The sequence below is a fragment of the Salvelinus namaycush genome, chromosome 25 (genome assembly GCF_016432855.1).
Source record: "Salvelinus namaycush isolate Seneca chromosome 25, SaNama_1.0, whole genome shotgun sequence".
Taxonomy (NCBI): Eukaryota; Metazoa; Chordata; class Actinopteri; order Salmoniformes; family Salmonidae; genus Salvelinus; species Salvelinus namaycush.
This window is the reverse complement of record NC_052331.1, coordinates 31,180,768-31,205,377: the sequence shown is the minus strand read 5'-3', so window position 1 is coordinate 31,205,377 and position 24,610 is coordinate 31,180,768. Positions and strand designations below refer to the sequence as shown.

Here is a 24,610-nt window from a genome sequence, read left to right as displayed (position 1 = left end):
GTACACCCAACCCTCTGCTTGTTTTTTACCCCTAAAAATTCCATTATGTCACTTTAGCGCGCTAAGATTGGCCCAAAATGACGTTTGTTTCCGGTCTGATTTAAATAAGGGGCCGAACCAGTCCATATTGCCATGGAGACTTTAGGTAAACTGCAAACAGTGCGGTGCATTGTGGTTTGATGTCATAAAATAGAACGCCCAGGGTCGCCAAAAGAAACTGGGCGGGGAAGGAACTAGGGAGGGGCACAGACGGTTTCTTCAGCTATCTTGACTAGTCCAGTCTTTAGAGGAACTTAGACAATGTTCCCACGCCAACTTGACAGCTGTATGTGAATGAACACACTATAAACTTTAATTTACCAGCCCCAAACGTGTGTGTGTCATTGTGTCAGTCTATTCTTCATTGCAAGTGATCTATTTTGGTTCCAATTCCAAACATTCTCACAGCTCTGTTCAGTTTAGGATATATGATGACAAAGAAGTAGACTAAGATACATTTGGGATACATTGTAGCAAGTCAAGGCACATAAAAACATGGGCTCAGGAATCATAGGTATGCAGTCAGTCACTGAATGGAAACATTTCACCTCATAAATTGCTGACATTAGTCGTTTAATTAATACTGTGTCTTCCGATCCAAACACATTTCTAATAGAGATTGCACAGCTTGGTGCAAATAAACTAAGAGGTGGTTTATTGGGGAAGTAATTACCGGTATGTTTTAACATAAATGAGGAAGGAGATACTGCAGAGGGATAAGGAAACCATGTTGTTTTTTTTAGAAGCCAATGTTTGACAAAGAACTCAACTCAAAATTCTTAGAATGGCTAGTAGCCTATACACTGAGTACAAAACACCCATTCTTTCCATGACCAGGTGAATTGAGGAAAGCTATGATCCCTTACTGGTGTCACTTGTTAAATCCACTTCAGTCAGTGTAGATGAAGGAGAGGAGACAGGATAAAGAAGTATTTTTAGGCCTTGAGACAATTGAGATATGGATTGTGTATGTGTGCCATTCACAGGGTGATTTAAGTGCATTTGCATGGGGTATAGAGGTTGGTGCCAGGTCCACCGGTTTGAGTGTGTCAAGAACTGCAACGCTGCTTGGTTTTCCAGTGTGTATCAAGAACGGTCCACCATCGAAAGAACATCCAGCCAGCTTGACACAGCTGTGAGTAGCATTGGAGTCAACATAGGCCAGCATCCCTGTGGAAAGCTTTTGACACCTTGTAGAATTGAGGATGTTCTGAGGGCCAAAGGGAGTGCAACTCAATATGGGGCGATTAGGCCTGGCTCGCAGTCGGCGTTCCAAATCATCCCGAAGGTGTTCGATGGGGTTGAGGCCAGGGCTCTGTGCATGCCAGTCAAGTTCTCGCTTTGTGCATGGGGGCATTGTCAGGTTGAAACAGGAAAGGGCCTTCCCCAAACTGTTGCCTCAAAGTTGGAAGCACAGAATCGTCCAGAACATCATTGTATGCTGTAGCGTTAAGATTTCCCTTCACGTCTAGCCCGAACCATAAAAATCAACCCCAGACCATTATTCTTCCTCCACCAAACTTTATAGTTAGCACTTTGCATTTGGATAGGTAGCGTTCTCCTGGCATCCACCAAACACAGATTCATCCATCACGCTGCCAGATGGTGAAGCGTGATTCATCATTCCAGAGATTGCGTTTCCACTGCTCCAGAGTCCAATGGCGGCGAGCTTTACACCACTCCAGCCGACTCTTGGTGATCTTAGGCTTGTGTGCAGCTATTCGGTCATGGAAACCCATTTCATGAAGCTCCCGACGAACAGTTATTGTGCTGATGTTGCTTCCAGAGGCAGTTTGGAACTCGGTAGTGAGTGTTGCAACCGAGGAAAGATGATTTTTACGCGTTACGCGCTTCAGTACTCGGTGGTCCCGTTCTGTGAGCTTGTGTGGCCTACCACTTTGTGGCTGAGCCGTTGTTGCTCCTAGTCATTTCCACTTCATTATATCAGCACTTACAGTTAACCTGGGCAGCTCTAGCAGTGCAGAAATGTAATGAACTGACTTGTTGGAAAGGTGGCATCCTATGACCGTGCCACACCGAAAGTCACTGAGCTCTTCAGTAAGGCCATTTTACTGCCAATGTTTGTCCATGGAGATTGCATGGCTGTGTGCTCGATTTTATACAACTGTCAGCAACAGGTGTGGCTGAAATCGCCGAATCCACTAATTTGAAGAGGTGTCCACATACTTTGTATATATAGGGTATCTGCCCAGAAATATCAGACATCTGCTGGTTAAGGCATGAGAGATCTACCACCTCGGAACAGAAAGACCCAAACGGTGATGGCTGTCTGCTATTGCTATGAATAGCCCAGCACAGTGGGTGATACTAGGCAGCCATAATAGCCAATAACCCCCCGTAGGAAGGGAAGATGTACTGTCTGCATCAACACCACAGAATAGCAAGGGCATCATTTGTTTCCATGGCAACGTTGACATAGGCTGTGACGCAAGAGCAGGTCAATGATTGGGGGAAGGGGATTGAGGTTGTTGAAGACTGCAGTGCAGGATGCAAGGGTGGTGGATCGCACTGTGTGTGTGTGTGTGTGTGTGTTTATAGGTGGGCGTCAATATTCAGATATTCATCTTCCAGCATTTTGTATATGGTGAATTAAATAGCCTTTGATGGTTTGTTCAGGGAAAATCAGATTTTGTAGAATAGAATGAATTCAAAATACATATGGTTAGGATGTCATCAATTGAAAGATGTTCCATTAGTGAAGTCCTCTCCCTTTGATGTCTATTTTTTTTTATGTCTATTTTTTTGGAATAGATTGCACCTTCCTTCACAGCACATTGAAAACAAAACCCAACCAAAAGCTTCCTATTTTGACAGAAACAACTGCGTTTTATTTTCCATCCATATTCAGCATGGCATTTAGAATCAGGCATTCAGAAGGCAGTGGCTAGAACGTATGAGTCATGTTCTGAAACAAGGGTGTGGACTGAATACAAACCATAAGTTGTTGTGGTGAACAGATATCAAAATGGGAGTGCCTTTCTGAAAACATAAACACCAACCCAGATGGTTTTAAGTCTGAACATAAGAATTGAAAGGCCAAATAAACAGAAATGTATTTATTAAAATGTACCATATTATGGCTTTGGAAAGCCTTTAAAAATGTATCAATATGTACTTCAAGGTCTCAATAGAGAAGAAAGACACCGATTGAACGCTACTAGTGGGCACCGCTAACTAGCTAGCCATTTCACATCGGTTACACTCACCCCTCTTTGACCTCCACCTTTTCAGCAGAAATCCCAGCAGCTGGGGAAGCCAGAGAGGAAGAGGCGAAGAGAAAGGATTTACTCCACCCAAAATCTGTCCTCATGAGATAAGCCATTTTTTGTATGGAGGTCTATGAGAGAGTGTCGAATTACATGAGGCTTATTTGATCTAATAGAAGTTTAGCAACTGTGGGCCTCCTGAGTGGCGCAGAGGTCTAAGTCACTGCATCGTGGTGCTTGAGGTGTCACTATAGACCCGGGTTCAATCCTGGGCTGTGTCAGCACAGAATTGCCCCAGCATTGTCTGGGTTAGGGGAGGGTTTGGGTGTGGGTGTGGAGGCTTTACTTGGCTCATCACACTTTTGTGTCAGGCTGACTTTGGTTGTCAGTTGAACAGTGTTTCCTTTCGACACATTGGTGAGGCTGGCTTCCGGGTTAAGCGGGCAGGTGTTAAGGAGTGTGTTTTGGAGGTCGCATGACTCGAACCCGTAGGGGAGTTGCAGCGATGAGACAGGATCGCAATTGGGGAGAAAAAGGGAGTAAAGAAACAAAATAAGTTTAGTAATGTTTAGGCTGTTACAAATGTATTGATATAAGTGGATGCATGTGGCATTGTGGCAACTTTGAGAAAAATTACTTAGTTGTGCCTGTTGTTCACAAGCGTATCTGCCCTCTCATTGGCTAGAATGGTCCCACTTGATCTCGCCTGCCTTTAATCATAGAGCCCCACAGTGGAGGGGTCATAGTACCCATAAAACCTAGCGTTCGAACAGGGAAATGGTTCCAGTCGTTTTTCCACCATTAATTTTTCCCAAAGGGGATTTTAGAAACACTTAAAATAAGGGCTACGTTTCGTGTAGGCTTACCCTGGCGTGACATTTTGATAACGATGTAAATCTCTCTCGGAAAAGGTTACTTTTATCAATATATTCGGCTTTATTTACTCTCAGATTCAAAAATGCTAATTAGCACCAAAGTAGCAAAACTACAAATCCCTGCAAGCTCCTGCATGTCATCTCTAGCTGATACCTTCGCTAACAGTTATTGTGTCAATTTAAAACTTGCACTAGATAGTTCACAGAATTGTCCATTTAAAGAAATGTAGCCAATTTATTAATTACTACATTTAGCTAACATTAGATAGTTAATCCAGAGATTCTTACCTTTGCCTCGATTGGCAGTCTCGTCCAGATCATCATGGCATTTGTAGTTCTTTATGATAGCCACATTAGCAGCTAATTAGCATTTCATTATAGGGGGGTAAATACAGACGAATATATTGATAAAAGTCACCTTGTCCTAGAGAACTGTACATGGTTATCAAAATTTCACGCCAGGGAAAGCCTACACGAAACGCAGCCCTTATTTTAAGTGCCTCTAAAATCCCCTATGGGGGAAAATGAATGGTGGACAAATTATTGGAACCATTTCCGTTTGACCGCTAGGCTTTATGGGTATTATGACTCATATTGTGGACTATTGAGGACATGTATTTCCACTGTTAGAGTGGTCACTGGGCTATCTTTTCAATATAATAGATCATCTTTGGCAGAGCCCAACTAATTTATCCTGATCAACAGCATCAATATAAGTATTTGCTTCCATCCCTCAACCTGGCCTCGAACCAGGAACCCTCGAAACACACAGATATCGGTCACCCACGAAGCATATCATTCCACAAAAGCCACGGCCCGTACGGAATTAAGGAAAACTACTTTAGTCTTAGTGCGAGTGACGTCGCCGATTAAACTTTACTAGCGTACACCGCTAACTAGCTAGACATTTTACATCGGTTATATTATGTAATTTCAACAAAAGGTTAAGCCAAATTGGTCAAATAAATGAGCTCATGCGCTGAGCATGAATTCCATTGCAGTAGGTGGCGATAGGTGGCTGGATGTTGAGGTATAGAGTAGTGTTGTCAACAGCGTAGAAGGACTGGAAGAAACCGAGAACCCTCGCTCGAGCTCTTGCAAAAATAATGAATAGATAGCGGAAGAGAATCGAGGAGGAATTCTCAACTCATCAGGGTTGAAAAAGAGTAGATTAACGTTACATTCTTGCAGAATTTACTATAACTCACAAATAATGGCGACTAAAAGGACGGTAATAGTGACAGGTAAGTGATTTATGTAGCCTATACTGTCTTATAGTTTGCTGTCAGTTCTCTATAAACTTTTGATTAAAATGAGTTGCCTAAACTATTAAAGATTGGAATTACTTGTATATTGTGTCATCTTGAAAACGACATTGTTCCTCAACTACTATACAACTACTGACCGTCTACTGTACAGTATTGTGCATCTTCATCTTACATTCACAAATCCTGTCTGTCAGGTTGAAATGTATGAATTGTAATGTTAAGGCAGACCAACCTATTACAGACAGATCAAGTCAGAGGCGATAATGTAGCCATTTATGGATCGTTGTAGCCATTCAGCCATTTATGGGTACATGTTTGCCTTGTCGTGATATTATTGTGATACTATTGTGAATGATGCTGGCTAAATTCGTGCTGACAAGAAGCATATTCTTACCCTACTCTTCTCCCCCGATATAACTTAAATTGAAATTGTAGTATAGTGTCATCTCATCTATAAAACCCATGCACTCATTGGCATATATTGTGTTACAATTGATTATACATGTCAGCTGTTGTAATAGATAATACTTAACTTGAGATGACCGTTAGACTTTCGAACTAAGATTATTGTGACTTTCATTTAGATAGAGGTAGAGTGATAAGCAGCTATAAAAAATTACAATGTAATGTGGCATTGGTGTATACTGGTGTTACTAGGCGAGGACTTAAAAGGCTATCAATATCATCTATCTTTTTTTAGGGTTTGAACCTTTTGGCGATCACACCGTGAATGCTAGCTGGGTGGCAGTGCAGGTAAGTGAGTTTGTTGCGTGTTCTGTATGGTGCATTATTAAGAGATCTATTCTTATTGGCAACACCGTACATTGATTTCCACATGAGTAGTAACACAAAATTGTATCACATTACATGACATTTAAGAATAATTACTTCATTGCATAGTAGGGCCTAATGGATATAAGTGTTTCATGTTAATACACAAGTGGATATTAGCGTTTCATGTTAATACACAAGTGGAATAAGGAATGATCTGCTTTAGCACTTCTGTCGTAACAGCAAATGCTTAATGACTTAACAATGAATAAGTAATCACTTTTCACTATTTAACAATGTATGAATGCAATGTTGTTACCATAGTAATTAGTGTTATCACAAATGTAAAAGCAACTGATTTTTACAACATTGAGGCACAACAAATGCCTCAAAAGGAACAATAAAGCTTTATCGAATTAAATAGGGTTTGTGGTTCCTTACACACTTCCTGTTTCCTCTGTGTACAGGAACTGGAGCGGTTGGGCTTGGGTCAGAGTGTGGACCTATATGTCTGTGAGGTGCCAGTGGAGTACCAGGCAGTTCAGAGTCTACTGCCATCTCTATGGAAACAGCATCAGCCACAGGTAGCTACAGGAAATCACAGCAAATGTCAAGTGTTGTTCCTCACAATATATTTTTTTACTGCATGGTAAAAGGCATTAGTAATAGTGTTCGACAGGTGCACCCTTACTACAGACACCTAGGCTACAGTTTGAAATATAATGACATGATGTAGAGTCTCTATTGGTATAACTAATTTAACAGTGGCTACATTTAACATACATTCTCTTCTCTGTGGGTCAACAGTTGGTGGTCCATGTCGGGGTCTCTGGGATAGCCACCACAGTCACCCTGGAGAAATGTGGCCACAACCATGGCTACAAGCGGGTGGACAACTGCAGCTTCTGTCCAGACTCTCAGTGTTGCATGGACGGTGGTCCTGACTGCATCAATTCAGTCATAGACATGGACCTGGTCTGCAAGAGGGTCAACTCCTCAAGGCTTGGCGTGGCAGTGTCAGTATCAAAGGATGCAGGCCGGTGAGTGCTGTGCTCGACTCTACTCTCATTCAACCAGTCACATGCCACTATTTATGATCTCATACTTTTTTCAATGAAACTACATTAAAGGGAAAGTTCACCCAAATTACAAATGAATCCTATCTATGATCTTTAATTGTAGCATACTTTCTAGGTATTGATAAGATGTTATATAATAATGTGGGTGGTCTGTCCCTTTGTAATCTGAAGCTGCCACTTCAGAAATTCCATTTACCTAAATGGCAAATCCATTGATTCTAAAAAAAGCTAATGTCTTCTGTTGTCTCTAACCCTAACTTAACCTTTGATCCGGTCAGATACCTGTGTGACTACACCTACTACACGTCGCTGTACCTGGGGAAGGGCAGGTCAGCGTTTGTGCACGTTCCTCCACTAGAGAAGCCCTACAGTGCCCAGGACCTAGGCAGAGCCTTGCAGGCCATAGTGGGGGAGATGCTGGAGCTTGTGGGTCAATCTGAGGATGATGACCATGACCACCACCACTGCAGCCACCATCAGCATGCTCACTAAAGAATTACTTCCGGTGATCTCTGTCCTCAACTCACTGCTCCTGTCCCCAATGGACAGATAAATCACTTAAAGCTGGAATCCTTATTGAAACAATAGCAAAGTGGTGACCCCGCCTCTGTTTTGGTAAAAACCTGAGGGATGGGCCTGAAGTAATGTAACCACTCTCAAATTCATAGACAGAGCTATATTCACGGACTGACCATCCATGATATCAACATTATAGTTTTAACCATGTGTTGAGGCTATACAGTGTTTGTTTACATTTACTTTGCTTACAAACATTGGAGTACAAGCTTATATTTTGGGTTCTGATGGGGTATGAAAGTTGAACTAAACACATGAGACATTCATACGTTATATTCGTCAAGAATCAATGGTTATATAGCACAAGTCCAAAAATGGATGTAGCATCTAAGGATTCTAGCTTTAAGGACAGATAAAACTGATACCCCACTAAGCAGTAGCTAAAGAGAGGGCTATCAGCTCTCCCCCTGAACTAGAGAAAGGGAGAGTATATGAATGAGAATAGGCATAGCAATGGATGTATCCATCAGAGGAGGCTGGTGGGAGGAGCTATAAGAGGACAGGCTCATTTTAATGGTTGGAATGGAATCAATTGAATGGTACCAAACACATCAAACACTTGGAAACAGCGTGTTTGACTCCGTTCCATTGATTCCATTCCAGCCATTATAATGAGCCCATCCTCCTATGGCTCCTCACACCAGCCTCCTCTGGTACACACGTATATTATATCAATGGCTCTGGTTATTGTTATTTGACTGTATTTCACAAAGAAACTTATTTTTTATTTTATTTCATCTTTATTTAACAAGGCAAGTCGGTTAAGAACAAATTCTTATTTACAATGACAGCCTAACAAATGGCATCCTACGGGGATGGGATTAAAAATAAAATACAAATTTAGGACAAAACACACATCACGACAAGAGAGACAACACAACGCTACATAAAGAGAGGCCTAAAACAACAACATAGCATAGCAGCAACACAAGTACACACTGTAATGGTCCAATAAATGATGCTGTAGATGAGAGAACCACTGGCTACGTTTTAAACTCATAAAAGACACACCCTAGTCCACTTATTCTCACTTTATGCTATGCCCTTGGAGTAATCCCTGCGGCCATTTTGGCCGTCGGTCCAAATGATTAGCCAAAGCAAGGGAAGTTCGCAACGTAAATTCCTCAGCCCTCGTTTTTGATAGTTTGCGAGTGTACAATTATGTTCACTTGAGTGTACAATTATGTTCACTTGGGGGCTTGAAACGCCCCATAATTCAATTCGGGTCTCGTAAAAGTAATTATGTTTTTGTTTGGTTAGCTTTTGGAAATTGTATAAATAAAACATTTTCCTTCTTCAGAAGTTCCAGCTAGGCAGGCTAACGTTAGTTAGCTAATTCATTTGCTAGCTATCATACAGTAAGCGTATAATAATATTTAATATAGGTCGACATGCAATCATAATTGACTGTAGCTCATATAAAGCACCCACAAGCTACCGGTGGCTGAAAACACAATATTCGCGTGACGAATTTCCGGGCAAAAAAATAAAATTCCTTCCTCCCTTGCCCCTTGCCCTACAAGCGTAAACTCGTCAGACGTCATGGTACGTCATCAGAAGTTTGAGGGGAGAGGGTGTGTCTTTTAAGTGTTTGGAATGCAGCCATCTTTGAATATTCAGTGTGCACTGATGTGTGCTTTTAAGCCACATCGTCCTGACAGCTGTATGACTGGCTGCTTCTTTCTCACTATTTTAAATAGTTCCCTTTTTAGTTCCTTATTCCCCTCACAAATCACTCTCGCTTTGACATAATGGTCAACGTAGCGTGCCATTTCTTGTATCATCTCTAGCCCCCCCCCTTCATCATGTGTTTAATATTTGTTGTGAAATTGTACAATATCAGAATATTGTATAGTGTACAATATAAGGACACAACAATATGTTTTCTTTGATTAATGTACTTCAACCATGTGTTATTATCTCAGGTAATTTATTGCATATACAATCAATATTTGCAATGTGATGAATAATGATATGGAAATGTTTATTTTGTCTTTGGTATCTGTATTCTCTACTTCAGAATATGGTCTAATGCTGTGATTAAACCACTTAAAGGGAAATTTAAGCCAATAAGCTTAAGCCATACCAAGTAAAATAACTATTGGTAAACCTGTAGTATGTGCTCTTCTTCCTATGAATTCATAATTTACATCTATTGCAATTGGAAATAATTTGATTGAATGTCATCTTACTTACATAATATTACCAGGAAAGGGTAAGCATTTGCGAGGCCTCAGGTAGGCCAGCGGTTAAGAGAGTTGTGTTATTAACCAAAAGGTTGCTGGTTTGATTCCCTCAGCCAACTAGGTTAAAACAATCTGTCAGTGTGCCCCTTGAGCAAGGCATTTAACCCTACAGTAACTGCTCCTGTAAGTTGCTCTGGATAACAGCATCTGCTAAATTACTGTACATGATAAACAAATTCTGACTGTAGGCCTAATCAAGGATTGTGAAAAAGAATAACCTTTTGTGTAAACGTTATGCCATGGACACTTTGAATGTGGTTATGGCTAGAAGGGATCCAGCTTCTGTCAAATTTGACGACCTTTGATGTGCTCGATGATTTTGTGCTGTGTGCAAGGTGTTACGTCATTACTTCGAGTGGGAGTTGAGGCTCACGAGACGGTGTGTTCTCAGTTTATTCATGTGCTTAGGTTTTTCGATATTTGTTTAACTTTAATTTTGGCAGGGATATCTACACTTTGCTTAGTTAGCGTTTGAATTTAAAATAGAATTTTGAAATATCACTGTTGGTGGAGAAAATGAGTGTTGAGGCGTACGGGCCGAGCTCGCAGACTCTCACGTTCCTGGACACTGAGGAAGCGGAGTTGCTTGGAGCAGATACTCAGGGTTCGGAGTATGAGTTCACGGATTTTACCCTGCCGAGCCAGACTCAAACAGGCCAAACGCAGAGTCAGTTGGAAAATCAGGTTCGTGTAATTTTTATTGTATGGTTTCAAACTAGAAAATTAAAACTCGCTAACAAGCTACAGGGTATTGTACATACGGAACCTTGGAAGCTAGCCAGTATGCTAACTTGATTAGCAGAAGCAGCTATGTTAGCACAGCTAGCACACTGGTAGCTAGCTGTATAGTTACAAAGAAAACACATGCATCTGTCCCAGAGGCCACGCAGCTGGCTAACCAGTTAACTTAGCCAGCATGTTTACATATAATTTAGCGTGCTAGCATTAGCTAATCTGCTTGTACGCGTTGTGGGATGGACACCAGGATTGTCAAGCAGCCTGTCATTTTCTTGATAACGCCATGGCACTGAGTGTAACATTCCTAAATGCATTATCTGCCCGCGTTACATAGCAAGCATGCTAGCTAACTGCTGTGAGCTTGCTACAAGTGCATTTGATGGTAAACTAACGTTAGTTAGCTAACTGTCAAATGCACTTGTAGTTAAAACGTTATCTGTGGTGGTGTCCATTTCCAGGTTATTTACGTTATTTTGCCCGCTGCTATTGAAATTACATTTCCATGTTTTCCCCAGGTGAATGGGCCTGATGGAGTTCTGCAGAATGGGGATGACCCTGTTGTGAAAGCAAGTCAACTTCTTGCAGAGTTGAACTTTGAAGAAGACGAGGAAGACAGCTATTATACTAAAGACCTCCCAGTCCATGCATGCAGGTAATGTTCAGAAATATATTTTGATGGATATTTTGGTGCTGTCTTGCAGAGTTCATAATTAATATTTGTTTTCCTCCCTGTAAAGTTTTGACGGTTGTGACATTATCCTTGTTTTGCTTTCCCAAGTTACTGTGGCATTCATGATCCTGCGTGCGTGGTGTATTGCAACACCAGCAAGAAGTGGTTTTGCAATGGACGTGGCAATACATCTGGCAGGTAAGCTTCAAAGACCAACCAACTTAGCAAAATGTAGTTGGTGTCTATGTGGAAGACTATACACACACAGAAAGTAGAATGTGAGGCACATGCAGGCACATGAGTCCCAAAGGACATTTTATAAATGTCTATCAGAAATGTTGCTGAATCTGTTCATATTTTCCTCTCAGCCACATTGTGAACCACTTGGTCAGAGCCAAGTCCAAGGAGGTGACTCTGCACAAGGATGGTCCTTTGGGGGAGACTGTGCTGGAGTGCTACAACTGTGGCTGTCGCAACGTCTTCCTCCTGGGGTTCATCCCTGCCAAGGCAGACTCTGTGGTGGTACTGCTTTGCAGGTAAAGCAGGTCCATGGTGTTTAATAACCTTCTTTGCACCATTCTGTTTCACAATGATCAGATGTCCTATTTCTCAAAATGTTCTTGGCCTTTTTTGGACCCATAATCCAATAGCTCTTATCATTGAATCAAAGTGATTTTGTAGTGGAGTGCATTGATGGACGTATTGTTTGTTTTTGGTAATACAGGCAGCCATGTGCCAGTCAGAGCAGTCTGAAAGACATCAACTGGGACAGCTCCCAGTGGCAGCCGCTGATCCAGGACCGCTGCTTCCTGTCCTGGCTGGTTAAGATCCCCTCTGAGCAGGAGCAGCTCCGGGCCCGCCAGATCACTGCCCAGCAGATAAACAAGCTTGAGGAGCTCTGGAAGGTTCATAAACTACCTTATGGTCCTGTGTGGCTCAGTTGATAGAGCATGGTGCTAGCAACGCCAGGGCTGTAGGTTCGATTCCCACGGGGGACCAGTACCGAAAAATATGAAAATATATGCACTCACTACTGTAAGTGGCTCTGGATAAGAGCGTCAGCTAAATTACATAAATGTAAATTTAGCATAAGTTAACCCAGTGGTTTACTGTAGGCCAGTGGCCTTTTACTTTGGTCATGGAGAGCTACTGGCTTTTATTATGAATTTTAAATCTCAAACAAAGTAAGCAGCACTCTTTATCTGTGGCTGTTGTTTGACTGGGTGTCTTCAGGAAAACCCCACAGCCACTCTGGAGGACCTGGAGAAGCCCGGCGTGGACGAGGAGCCTCAGCACGTGTTGCTGCGCTACGAGGATGCCTACCAGTACCAGAACATCTTTGGCCCCCTGGTCAAACTGGAGGCTGACTACGATAAGAAACTCAAAGAGTCCCAGGTAAGTTCTACTGTTTTCTGCTGGAGTTTTCAGGCTAGCTCCTCCTGCTTTTGGATGTCAAGGTAAAGGCAGTTTGGTTTTAGATGATTCATTAATTGCTGTCTCGTCTGTTTGTTTCACAGACCCAAGACAATATTACTGTCAGGTGGGACTTGGGACTCAATAAAAAGCGGATTGCTTATTTCAGCCTTCCCAAGACGGACTCAGGTGGTAATTCATTTTTTGTTCATCAACGTCAGTGTCCACGAGTGTTCCATGTCCATTCCATTCCGGCCACGACCTCCCTCACGTTCTCACTGATGAGCATGCCAGAGTGTCTTCTAGTCTTGAGTCTCTGTGTGTGTGTGTGTGTGTGTGTGTGTGTGTGTGTGTGTGTGTGTGTGTGTGTGTGTGTGTGTGTGTGTGTGTGTGTGTGTGTGTGTGTGTGTGTGTGTGTGTGGTTCTATGTTTGTATGACTAATGTCCTAAAATCTATGGATTCTAAATTGTGCCTTTCATCAGCCAATTCCCTTGTCCTCGCTGTCCTTCTTTTTCTACTATTCACTGTATTTTTGAAGACATGCGCCTGATGCAGGGAGATGAGATTTGCCTGAGGTACAAGGGAGACCTTGCCCCACTCTGGAAAGGCATTGGACATGTCATCAAAGTCCCAGACAGTATCCTTTTTTAAAAATCATTATGCTCTTATTTTATGTTACCTTTGACTCTTCGTTACTCATTTGATTCAAATTCAAAAATTTGTTTGGAAATGATTGTGTTTCTGTTTGACCACATTGATAGCATTAGTCTCTGCATTAGTCTCTGGAAGGAATAGGTGTTATGTGGCGTGTAGTCCTTAATCCTGTGACAATAGACTATGGCGATGAGATAGCCATTGAGCTGAGGAGCAGTGCTGGGGCTCCCGTGGAAGTACCACACAACTTCCAGGTTGACTTTGTGTGGAAGTCCACCTCCTTTGACCGGTAGGAACCTTCTGACACCAATCGATATGAAACTAGCTAGGCTTGCTTGGCAATGGACTTAATATTATACACTGTTTCAAACTTTCCTCCAGGATGCAGAGTGCCCTGAAGACCTTTGCCGTGGACGAGACCTCTGTGTCCGGGTACATCTACCATAAGCTGCTGGGTCACGAGGTGGAGGATGTGGTCATCAAGTGTCAGCTGCCCAAACGCTTCACCGCCCAGGGCCTGCCTGACCTCAACCACTCACAGGTGGGTGTTACCATATGCAGAAGTTATGAGTAGATTTGAGGTATCCCTTCTAAAATGATATTTGCTGACAGTTTGGCATTTTAAAATGTGTCATCACATAGGTATATGCTGTGAAGACTGTGCTGCAGCGTCCTCTCAGTCTCATCCAGGGGCCCCCTGGCACAGGGAAAACGGTCACCTCTGCCACTGTAGTGTACCACCTGGCCAGACAGGGCAACGGGTAAGATGTGTTCACTTAATAGAGGACACCATATACAGTACTTATAAGTAAATAACTTTCACTATAAGAGTAACTACATTAGTCTTAGTCATTGCAAAATATATATTTTTTCTAAATTGACCAACCTAAAGGTTTTATTAGCGCTCTTGTCCATCCCTAACACCAGTTGTGTGTGTCCTCAGGCCTGTGCTGGTGTGTGCTCCCAGTAACATTGCGGTGGACCAGCTGACTGAGAAGATCCACATGTCAGGTCTGAAGGTGGTGAGGCTGTCTGCCAAGAGCAGAGAGGCCATCGACTCCCCTGTGTCCTTCCTGGCTCTGCACAACCAGATCCGCAACATGGATAGGTAACCTGGGACTGCTATCGAGAGAGGAATGGTGTCTTTATCTTATCAGGTGTCCTGCTAACTCGGGAGACAAAGGATCGATTCCACTTTTTTTATTTTTTTATTTAACTAGGGAAGTCAGTTAAGAACAAATTCTTATTTACAATGACAGCCTACAGTGGGTTAACTGCCTTGTTCAGGGGCAGAACGACAGATTTTTACCTTGTCAGCTCGGGGATTTGATCCAGCAACCTTTCAGTTACTGGCCCAACGCTCTAACCACTAGGCTACCTGCCGCCCTGGCGGAGAACTTGAGAACTTGGCTCAGTTGCCTCAGTTTGAAAGCATGGATTCTCAGTTCATGTTCAGAGGCATTTCCTCTGTCTTGCAGCTTTTCTGAACCTTAACCTTCATCATAGGCTACATAATTTCTCCACACTAAAGAGTACTGGTTTCTCAGTTTGTGTTTTTGTTGTATCTGTGTGCAGTATACCAGAGCTTCAGAAGCTCCAGCAGCTGAAGGACGAGACTGGGGAGCTGTCCTCGTCGGATGAGAAGCGCTACAGGGCCCTGAAGCGCACCGCCGAGAGGGAACTACTTATGGTAACACCTGCTCCTTTTCCACACACTCCCTTAAAACAAAGTCCTAAAATGGCATAATTCCACTACTTCCTGAAGTTGATTATCACTGACCACGTCTGCCATCTCTGCTCCACAGAATGCTGATGTGATCTGCTGTACCTGTGTGGGGGCAGGAGACCCTCGCCTGGCCAAGATGCAGTTCCGCTCCATCCTCATTGATGAGAGCACCCAGGCCACTGAGCCAGAGTGTATGGTGCCTGTCATACTGGGGGCCAAGCAGGTACGTCTCAGGACAATCTCTACGATAAATTATGTCCAGTCAGTTAGCTCCATGACAGGTCCCAACTTCTCTCTCTTTCTCATACAGAATGTATTGCTGAGGGAAAAGTGCAGTTACATTTATCACCTTTCTCCGGATGTTTGTGCTTGGTTGAATTTGACACTGAGACGGGCGCTAATTTCTCTGAGTTGTGATATTTTTAATTTTTTCCTTAAATTTCACCTTTATTTAACCAGGTAGGCTAGTTGAGAACAAGTTCTCATTTGCAACTGCGACCTGGCCAAGATAAAGCATAGCAATTCGACGCATACAACAACACAGAGTTACACATGGAATAAACAAACATACAATCAATAATACAGTAGGAAAGTCTATATACAGCATGTGCAAATGAGGTAGGATAAGAGAGGTAAGGCAATAAATAGGTCATGGTGTCAAAGTAATTACAATATAGCAAATAAACACATATGAAACAATATGCCCAATACTAGTTCCTACACCACACAACATTGGATTTGAATTGGAATAGCCTTTCTATTCGTACTAAATCTATGATTTCTCTCTGTTTCTCTCCAGCTGATCCTGGTGGGAGACCACTGCCAGCTGGGTCCAGTAGTGATGTGTAAGAAGGCCGCCAAGGCGGGCCTGTCCCAGTCCCTGTTTGAGCGTCTGGTGGTGCTGGGCATCAGGCCCATCCGTCTGCAGGTGCAGTACCGTATGCACCCGGCCCTCAGCGCTTTCCCCTCCAACATCTTCTACGAGGGCTCCCTGCAGAACGGAGTCACCGCAGGTAAGTCGGCGAGGAATGGAACTGGGCCAGTGTGTACGCAGGTTGGTTGTTTAGCAACAAAACCGAGGAGTGCGCAACTATGGGGCAGAACAGACTGGGTTGGCATAGACTGTTGACAACATGTAAACTATATTTAGTCTCCAAATGTTTATTGAAAACATAAATGCATTTGCACAATGAACACTTATCTCTCAAATACATTGTTACAGTTGCTGGTTAGCTAGCTAGTGAACCATATTAGCATAGACATGACATGAGTCAAGACATGGTATCGATAACAAGATACAACGAGCTGACACGGGCCAACTATGATGTCTCACATGGCAAGCTATCTAACCGTTCAAAATCACCACACTGCCTACGCGCATCATTTTTGGACGTTGTCAGCCAACTCGTCTATAGAATCCTCGTTAACACAAGTGAGGGTTAGCTTGTCTTCCTGATGTGCTTGTCCAGCAAGAGGGGAATGGGCTCCCTGTTGTCTACAAACTGGTTGGGTACTTTAGATCATGTCTCTAAGGACCAAGAAAACAGAACAATTATGAATAGCCTTATAACAGCCATATTTACTCAGTTTGCACCAGGTGTAAAACACCCATAACAAAGGTAATACATGACATTGGCTTCATTTACACTTAAATCTGGATGAACCTAAATGTACATTTTACTAACTCCTTTTCTTGAACCATTTTTATTTTATTTACACAGCTGACCGCATCAAGAAAGGCTTTGACTTCCAGTGGCCACAACCAGACAAGCCCATGTTCTTCTACGTGACCCTGGGCCAGGAAGAAATTGCAAGCTCTGGAACCTCCTATCTTAACAGGTATTTGACAAACTGAAGCATTTGTCATTTCAGTGCTTTCGTACACTGACCATTTATGACTCCAGTCATAAAAAGGGTATGTTTTGTGAATATGGTTTTCTTCACTCTCTCCTGCTGTACAGAACTGAGGCTTCCAACGTGGAGAAGATCACCACCAGGCTGCTCAAGGCCGGGGCCAAGCCTGACCAGATAGGCATCATCACCCCCTACGAGGGCCAGAGGTCCTACCTGGTGCAGTACATGCAGTTTAGCGGCTCCCTCCACACCAAGCTCTACCAGGTACAAAACACAGGCTTGGCTCTACAATATGTGACCAATCTCACTCCAGTCTGTCAGTCATATTCTCACTATAATGTAGCAGGTTTTAAAGATAGTTATAGCTTGAAATGGGAGTCCATAAATCTAAATAAACCAGTTTACATTGGTTTAGTAATGTGCTCATGGAATCATTCATCCAGTTTGGCCTTCACTTAAAATATTCAAATGGATGGTGGAATGGTGCGTCTATGTTAGCTTATCTAATTGCGTCCCTGTTTCTTGGCTGTCCTCAGGAGGTGGAGATAGCCAGCGTTGATGCGTTCCAGGGCAGAGAAAAGGACTTCATCATCCTGTCCTGTGTCAGAGCCAACGAGCACCAGGGCATTGGCTTCCTCAACGACCCACGCCGTCTCAACGTGGCTCTCACCAGGGCCAGGTAAAAAACACATGGACCATTCTCTCTGTCTCCTGATGCTCAACAGATAACGAGAAAAATCGTAGCATTATCCTGTCTTTCAAGTTTTGCAAGACTATTTTAATATTTGTCTTTGGAATTATGTCAACAATTTCTAAATCCTCAGAGCAAAATGTCATTACTCGGGCAGAAACACTGTCACACTGCAAAGATAAATTATTTACGTCATATTATTTTCTATATCTGTGAAGGAAGTGTTTGAAAGGAACTATGTCCTATTTGTGTGTAGGTATGGGGTTATCATCGTGGGCAACCCCAAGGCCCTGTCCAAGCAGCCTCTGTGGAACCACCTGCTCAACTACTACAAGGAGCAGAAGGTTCTGGTGGAGGGACCCCTCAACAACCTGAGGGAGAGCCTCATGCAGTTCAGCAAGCCCCGCAAGCTGGTCAACGCCATCAACCCTGTGAGTCGTCCCCCCCCTAAACCCATGTGTGTTGGATTATGTACAACTTTATGTAGTGCGTGGTGTTTACTTTCATGATTTTACTTTGCCAGTAGACAGTACACCATTATAAAAAGATGTGCATAGGCTACTGTGTGTGTTACAGTTTACAGGCTTACTGAAATGTTTGTTCCATGTGTGGGTTCTTCAGGGGGGCCGTTTCATGAGCACAGCCATGTATGATGCAAGGGAGGCTCTTATTCCTGGATCTGTGTATGACCGCAGCAGCACTGGTGAGAGACTATGTCAAACTGTAAACTTGTATCTCTTTACCTGTTTTGCCGTTGTTCAATATGTTTTCTTTTCTTCTAGGACGTTCATCCAACATGTACTTCCAGACCCACGACCAGATCGGCATGATTGGCCCGGGCCCCATGGCCTCCATGAACATCCCCTTCAACCTGGTCATGCCCCCCATGCCACCGCCAGGCTACCTGGGCCAGGTCCACTGCCCCCCAGCAGGCCGTGGTGGAGGTATGAAGGGTAAGGCGGGCGGCGGAGGGGCGCGAGGTGGGCGCCAGAGGAGCCGTGGCATGGGGAACCACGGCGGAGGCAGCGGGCAGCACGGCCTCATGAGTGGCAGCCAGGCCAGCCAGGACCTGGGCTCCCAGCCCTTCTCCCAGGGACCCCTCACCCAGGGCTACATCACCATGAGCCAGCCCTCCCAGATGAGCCAGCCTGGCCTCTCCCAGCCTGAACTCTCTCAGGTAAGGCAGCAGAACGTTTACATTTGTTTCTCATAGCAGACATTCTTGCTCTGACAGACATGTACATGCAGGCTAAAAGCTTCTCCTTTGTTGTTTTTCTTACAGGACAGCTACCTTGGCGATGAGTTCAAGTCCCAGATTGACGTGGCCCTCTCCCAAGACTCCACCTACCAAGGGGAAAGAGCCTATCAACATGGTGTGACTGGACTGTCCCAGTACTAGAGTGTAAGAGACTACACTGGAACTTTTTTCTCTATATTCTATGAGCTAAGCCAACTGTTGCTGTAGTAATATCAGGTGGAGTAAATAGGATACCAGAAGCTGTTTTATATCTCGTCTTTGTCAGGGTATAAAAGTAATCTTTGTTTTATTTGACTCTTAGGTTGTGGGAAAAGGAGCTAGGCCTGTGCTGAGCTTAGTTCGTCGCCATTTTAATCTGGGTAATATCAAAAAAAGAACATATGGATACCCGTTTTCCACTGCTACAACTGAAGCACCACTGTGTGAAAGCAACAGGAGAGAGACAGAGAGAAACCAACCAATCACAAGAGTGAGAGCAAAATGGGGGTAGAGCTGGACAGGACAAGAGCGAGGAGGAGGGAGAGAGAAGGCGCTGCTCGCACACGGAGAAAAGGAGAAGCAGCATACGTTGGGGTAGCAGCGTCGGAGCGACGAGTCCTTTGATGAGTCGAGGGGTGAAAGGTCATGGATCCTCAATGGGGTCACAGGAGTCACATCCCTGCCACCTCTTCTCCCCCAGGGACCACGAGTTAGTTGGCTGAGGACATTGTTCTCGGAGCAGAGAGACTGAGAAGAGTTCTCACACAACCCTCCAACCTCACTCTACAAAACCGTCTCCTGCCAGCTAGAGAGGGGAAAAAGGGGACGAAACTCTTGAAGCAGTCAGTCGATTTGGGAAAATTTCTAACCTCAAAGTTGATCCGTGCTCATGCTCTGCATTTGAACATGTTTGAGCGAGAGGAGAGAGGTTTTGGGCAGACCAAGAATGGTCTTGTTGAACGTCTCAAACGGAATCAAATGGTGCAGGAGTCGGAAGAATACTGACCATTCATCTTTTTCAACTTTGAGTTGGAAAGTTTTCTACATGAGGTCTGTTGTTGCAGAGGTTTTGAAAGCTGGTGAATTTCACTGGCTTTCCGCTCTGGTCTTTCTGAAGGATAAGTGGTGGAATGGCTCTTGAAACAATTAAAGGAAACATTATTGTCTCGAGATCTGAAGTGGTGGACTTGAAAGATCTGTAGTTTGCGAGACAGGTTTTAGTTTTTTTCTGAGGTATCTGTAGTACAAAAAGACGAGTAAAAAGAATACCATAACCAACTTATTGTAATCGAAAAAGCAGTCATCACTTGCTCTTTAAAATGACCTCCAAATTATTACTTTAAAATGAGTCACAGCTTCACAGACATCAAATGCCACAAAGAAAGCACTTGTAGAATGCACATATCATTTGCATGGCTACATGGCTAATTCATTAATCGACATTAAGCAGGGAGGTTATCCCTAGAGACCCAAGTTTAAACATGAAATTATGTATTAAATCATGTTTTACTTTGTTGGTCAACTACTCTTAAGAGGTGTTGCATGGGAACAAGAATTTATGTTCAGAGGTTATAGTAATGAAGTGTGTGAATACTACTGGGATAAGACTCAGCAGTATTCACAAGTGGAAGTCTGGACCTGACTACTGAGGAAGGTTAGAAGCCTCTGGCAACTGCTAAATGTAGGTATTCAGTACTGGCTGTCATTGGCCCATGTGAAAATGATAACTGAATGAAGGTTATGTATGAACTCACTTAAAAAAATATATATACACTGCTCAAAAAAATAAAGGGAACACTTAAACAACACAATGTAACTCCAAGTCAATCACACTTCTGTGAAATCAAACTGTCCACTTAGGAAGCAACACTGATTGACAATAAATTTCACATGCTGTTGTGCAAATGGAATAGACAAAAGGTGGAAATTATAGGCAATTAGCAAGACACCCCCAAAAAAGGAGTGATTCTGCAGGTGGTGACCACAGACCACTTCTCAGTTCCTATGCTTCCTGGCTGATGTTTTGGCCTATGCTTCCTGGCTGATGTTTTGGTCACTTTTGAATGCTGGCGGTGCTCTCACTCTAGTGGTAGCATGAGACGGAGTCTACAACCCACACAAGTGGCTCAGGTAGTGCAGTTCATCCAGGATGGCACATCAATGGGAGCTGTGGCAAAAAGGTTTGCTGTGTCTGTCAGCGTAGTGTCCAGAGCATGGAGGCGCTACCAGGAGACAGGCCAGTACATCAGGAGACGTGGAGGAGGCCGTAGGAGGGCAACAACCCAGCAGCAGGACCGCTACCTCCGCCTTTGTGCAAGGAGGTGCACTGCCAGCGCCCTGCAAAATGACCTCCAGCAGGCCACAAATGTGCATGTGTCAGCGTATGGTCTCACAAGGGGTCTGAGGATCTCATCTTGGTACCTAATGGCAGTCAGGCTACCTCTGGCGAGCACATGGAGGGCTGTGCGGCCCCACAAAGAAATGCCACCCCACACCATGACTGACCCATCGCCAAACCGGTCATGCTGGAGGATGTTGCAGGCAGCAGAACGTTCTCCACGGCGTCTCCAGACTCTGTCACGTCTGTCACATGTGCTCATGTGCTCAGTGTGAACCTGCTTTCATCTGTGAAGAGCACAGGGCGCCAGTGGCGAATTTGCCAAACGTCCTGCACGGTGTTGGGCTGTAAGCACAACCCCCACCTGTGGACGTCGGGCCCTCATACCACCCTCATGGAGTCTGTTTCTGACCGTTTGAGCAGACACATGCACATTTGTGGCCTGCTGGAGGTCATTTTGCAGGGCGCTGGCAGTGCACCTCCTTGCACAAAGGCGGAGGTAGCGGTCCTGCTGCTGGGTTGTTGCCCTCCTACGGCCTCCTCCACGTCTCCTGATGTACTGGCCTGTCTCCTGGTAGCGCCTCCATGCTCTGGACACTACGCTGACAGACACAGCAAACCTTTTTGCCACAGCTCCCATTGATGTGCCATCCTGGATGAACTGCACTACCTGAGCCACTTGTGTGGGTTGTAGACTCCGTCTCATGCTACCACTAGAGTGAGAGCACCGCCAGCATTCAAAAGTGACCAAAACATCAGCCAGGAAGCATAGGCCAAAACATCAGCCAGGAAGCATAGGAACTGAGAAGTGGTCTGTGGTCACCACCTGCAGAATCACTCCATTTTTGGGGGTGTCTTGCTAATTGCCTATAATTTCCATCTGTTGTCTATTCCATTTGCACAACAGCATGTGAAATTTATTGTCAATCAGTGTTGCTTCCTAAGTGGACAGTTTGATTTCACAGAAGTGTGATTGACTTGGAGTTACATTGTGTTGTTTAAGTGTTCCCTTTATTTTTTTGAGCAGTGTATATAATTTCTGGCCATACCTTGCTGAGTTTCTTGACCGAAGGAAGGCATTTCTGTCAGTATGTGGCAGAGGATGAGAATAAATATTTGTATATTGGTGTTGTAGACACAGTAGGTAATTTTATATTTAGTGCCCATGAAAGGTTATGGTGTAGATTTATGTAGCCCCCACCACAGATCTAGTCTCAAACCTGACCCTAGGCAAACCAGCGGGTGCGTTCCTTTGCTGATGCAGGCCAGATCGTACAACGTCTGGATAGATATTTTACATATCAACTATCCAAATTATATATAGCAATCTGGTCCCCGACGACACAGTCGAGGACGTGCCATGCAACCAATGGTTGATGCTTGCAATGTCTGAGCAGGGGAACGCGACCAGTGACTAGGGTCTGGTTTCAATGCTTGTGTTCCCCTGGTCAGACATTGCACGTATCAATCAGTGGTTGCGTGCCCTGTCATCAACTGACAGATTGCTATAACATATGACGTGGTTAGCTGATACTTAAAATGTCTGCAACGCCTGGGCACAGGAACGCCCCCAATGATGGACTCTTTTGGCGTAGAGGAACTGTCACTACCTACACTATATTTCCAGCAGTATGTGGACACCGATTCAAATGAGTGGATTCGGCTATTTCAGCCCCATCTGTTACTGATGGGTATATAAAATCGAGTACACAGCCAGGCAATCTCCATAGACAAACATTGGCAATAGAATGACCTTACTGAAATGCTAAGTGACTTTCAATGTGGCACTGTCATAGGATGCCACCTTTCCAACAAGTCAGTTTGTCAAATGTCGGCCCTGCTAGAGCTTCCCCAGTCAACTGTAAATGCTGTTATTGTGAAGTGGAAACGTCTAGGAGCAACAACGGCTCAGCCGCAAAGTGGTAGGCCACACAAGCTCACAGAACGGGAACGCTGAGTGCTGAATGGCATAGCTTGTAAAATTAGTCTGTCCTCGGTTGCAACACATAGTTCCAAACTGCCTCTGGAAGCAACATCAGCACAAGAACTGTTCATCGGGAGCTTAATGAAATGGGTTTCCATGGCCAAGCAACCGCTCACAAGCCTAAGATCACCATGCGCAATGCCAAGCGTTGGCTGGAGTGGTGTAAAGCTCGCAGTCATTGGACTCGGGAGTAGTGGAAATGCGTTCTCTGGAGAGAGGAATCACGCTTCACCATCTGGCAGTCCGACGGAAGAATCTGGGTTTGGCGAATGCCAGGAGAAAGCTACCTGCCCCAATGCATAGTGCCAACTGTAAAGTTTGGTGGAGGAGGAATAATGGTTGGGCTGTTTTTCATGGTTTCGACTAGGTCCCTTAGTTCCAGTGAAGGGAAATGTAAATGTTAAGGCATACTATGACATTGATGATTTTGGACTTCCAACTTCGTGGCAACAGCATGACAATTCCCCTGTGCACAAAGCGAGGTTCTTTCAGAAATAGTTTGTCGATCAGTGTGGAAGAACTTGACTGGCCTGCACAGAGGCCTGACCTCAACCCCATCGAACGCCTTTGGGATGAATTGTAACGCCAACTGCGAGCCAGGCCTAAACGCCCAACATCAGTGCCGGACGTCACTAATGCTCTTGTGGCTAAATGGAAGCAAGTCCCCGCAGTAATGTTCCAAGGAAACCTTTCCAGAAGAGAGTAGGCTGTTATAGCAGCAAAGGGGGGACCAACTCCATATTAATCCCCATGATTTTGGAATGATGAGCAGGTGTCCACGTACTTTTGGTAATGTACTGTAAGGGGAAAAAAATATTTTCCGGGGACTCTCCCAACAAACAATGAGGCAGACATGCCAGAACGTTGCGATTCTAAACCAAAGTTTGTAGACAAAACTTTTGCAGTGGTTTTATTGAAGGTAGTTTATGCAAACTAGCCACTTGCTAATTGCACTCATTAAAAATAACTTCTGTGATCTCTAGCTACTATTTGTATTTTATTTTAAGCGGATAAAGTAGTGACGTAGTTCCATTATGCAAAGAGTCCATACTTTAAACCAGACCCTAGTCACTGTGTTGTCTAGGGTCGGGTTTTCAAGCCTACCACATCCCCCCCTTTGGGGGGAAAAAAATGTATTTGGTAGATTGCGAGAACCCTTTTATCCAGTTGAAGTTGAAATTTTACTTTCCCCTTTTGAATGTCCTTTAGTTTTGATAAAACTA

General features: G+C 44.0%; 2 protein-coding genes across 2 annotated transcripts; both read left to right on the top strand.

Moving 5' to 3' along the window:
• The first annotated feature begins 5,175 nt into the window (after window positions 1-5,175).
• Window positions 5,176-7,955, top strand: pgpep1 (pyroglutamyl-peptidase I). The gene is made up of 5 exons (XM_038963406.1): window positions 5,176-5,385; window positions 6,110-6,162; window positions 6,648-6,764; window positions 6,988-7,220; window positions 7,538-7,955. The coding sequence occupies exons 1-5, from the start codon at window positions 5,355-5,357 to the stop codon at window positions 7,749-7,751; spliced, it is 648 nt and encodes a 215-aa protein (XP_038819334.1). The 5' UTR covers window positions 5,176-5,354; the 3' UTR covers window positions 7,752-7,955.
• A 2,487-nt stretch (window positions 7,956-10,442) lies between these two features.
• On the top strand, window positions 10,443-20,343 carry LOC120020479 (regulator of nonsense transcripts 1-like). Its single transcript, XM_038964179.1, has 23 exons — window positions 10,443-10,765; window positions 11,335-11,471; window positions 11,598-11,687; window positions 11,858-12,025; window positions 12,214-12,394; window positions 12,723-12,884; window positions 13,007-13,094; window positions 13,442-13,540; window positions 13,738-13,846; window positions 13,939-14,098; window positions 14,200-14,318; window positions 14,501-14,665; window positions 15,133-15,247; window positions 15,363-15,506; window positions 16,083-16,296; window positions 17,005-17,122; window positions 17,245-17,401; window positions 17,674-17,816; window positions 18,085-18,259; window positions 18,450-18,531; window positions 18,611-19,005; window positions 19,111-19,230; window positions 19,388-20,343. Exons 1-22 carry the CDS (start codon window positions 10,598-10,600, stop codon window positions 19,225-19,227), a joined length of 3,306 nt encoding a protein of 1,101 aa, XP_038820107.1. The 5' UTR covers window positions 10,443-10,597; the 3' UTR covers window positions 19,228-19,230; window positions 19,388-20,343.
• Window positions 20,344-24,610: the final 4,267 nt, after the last annotated feature.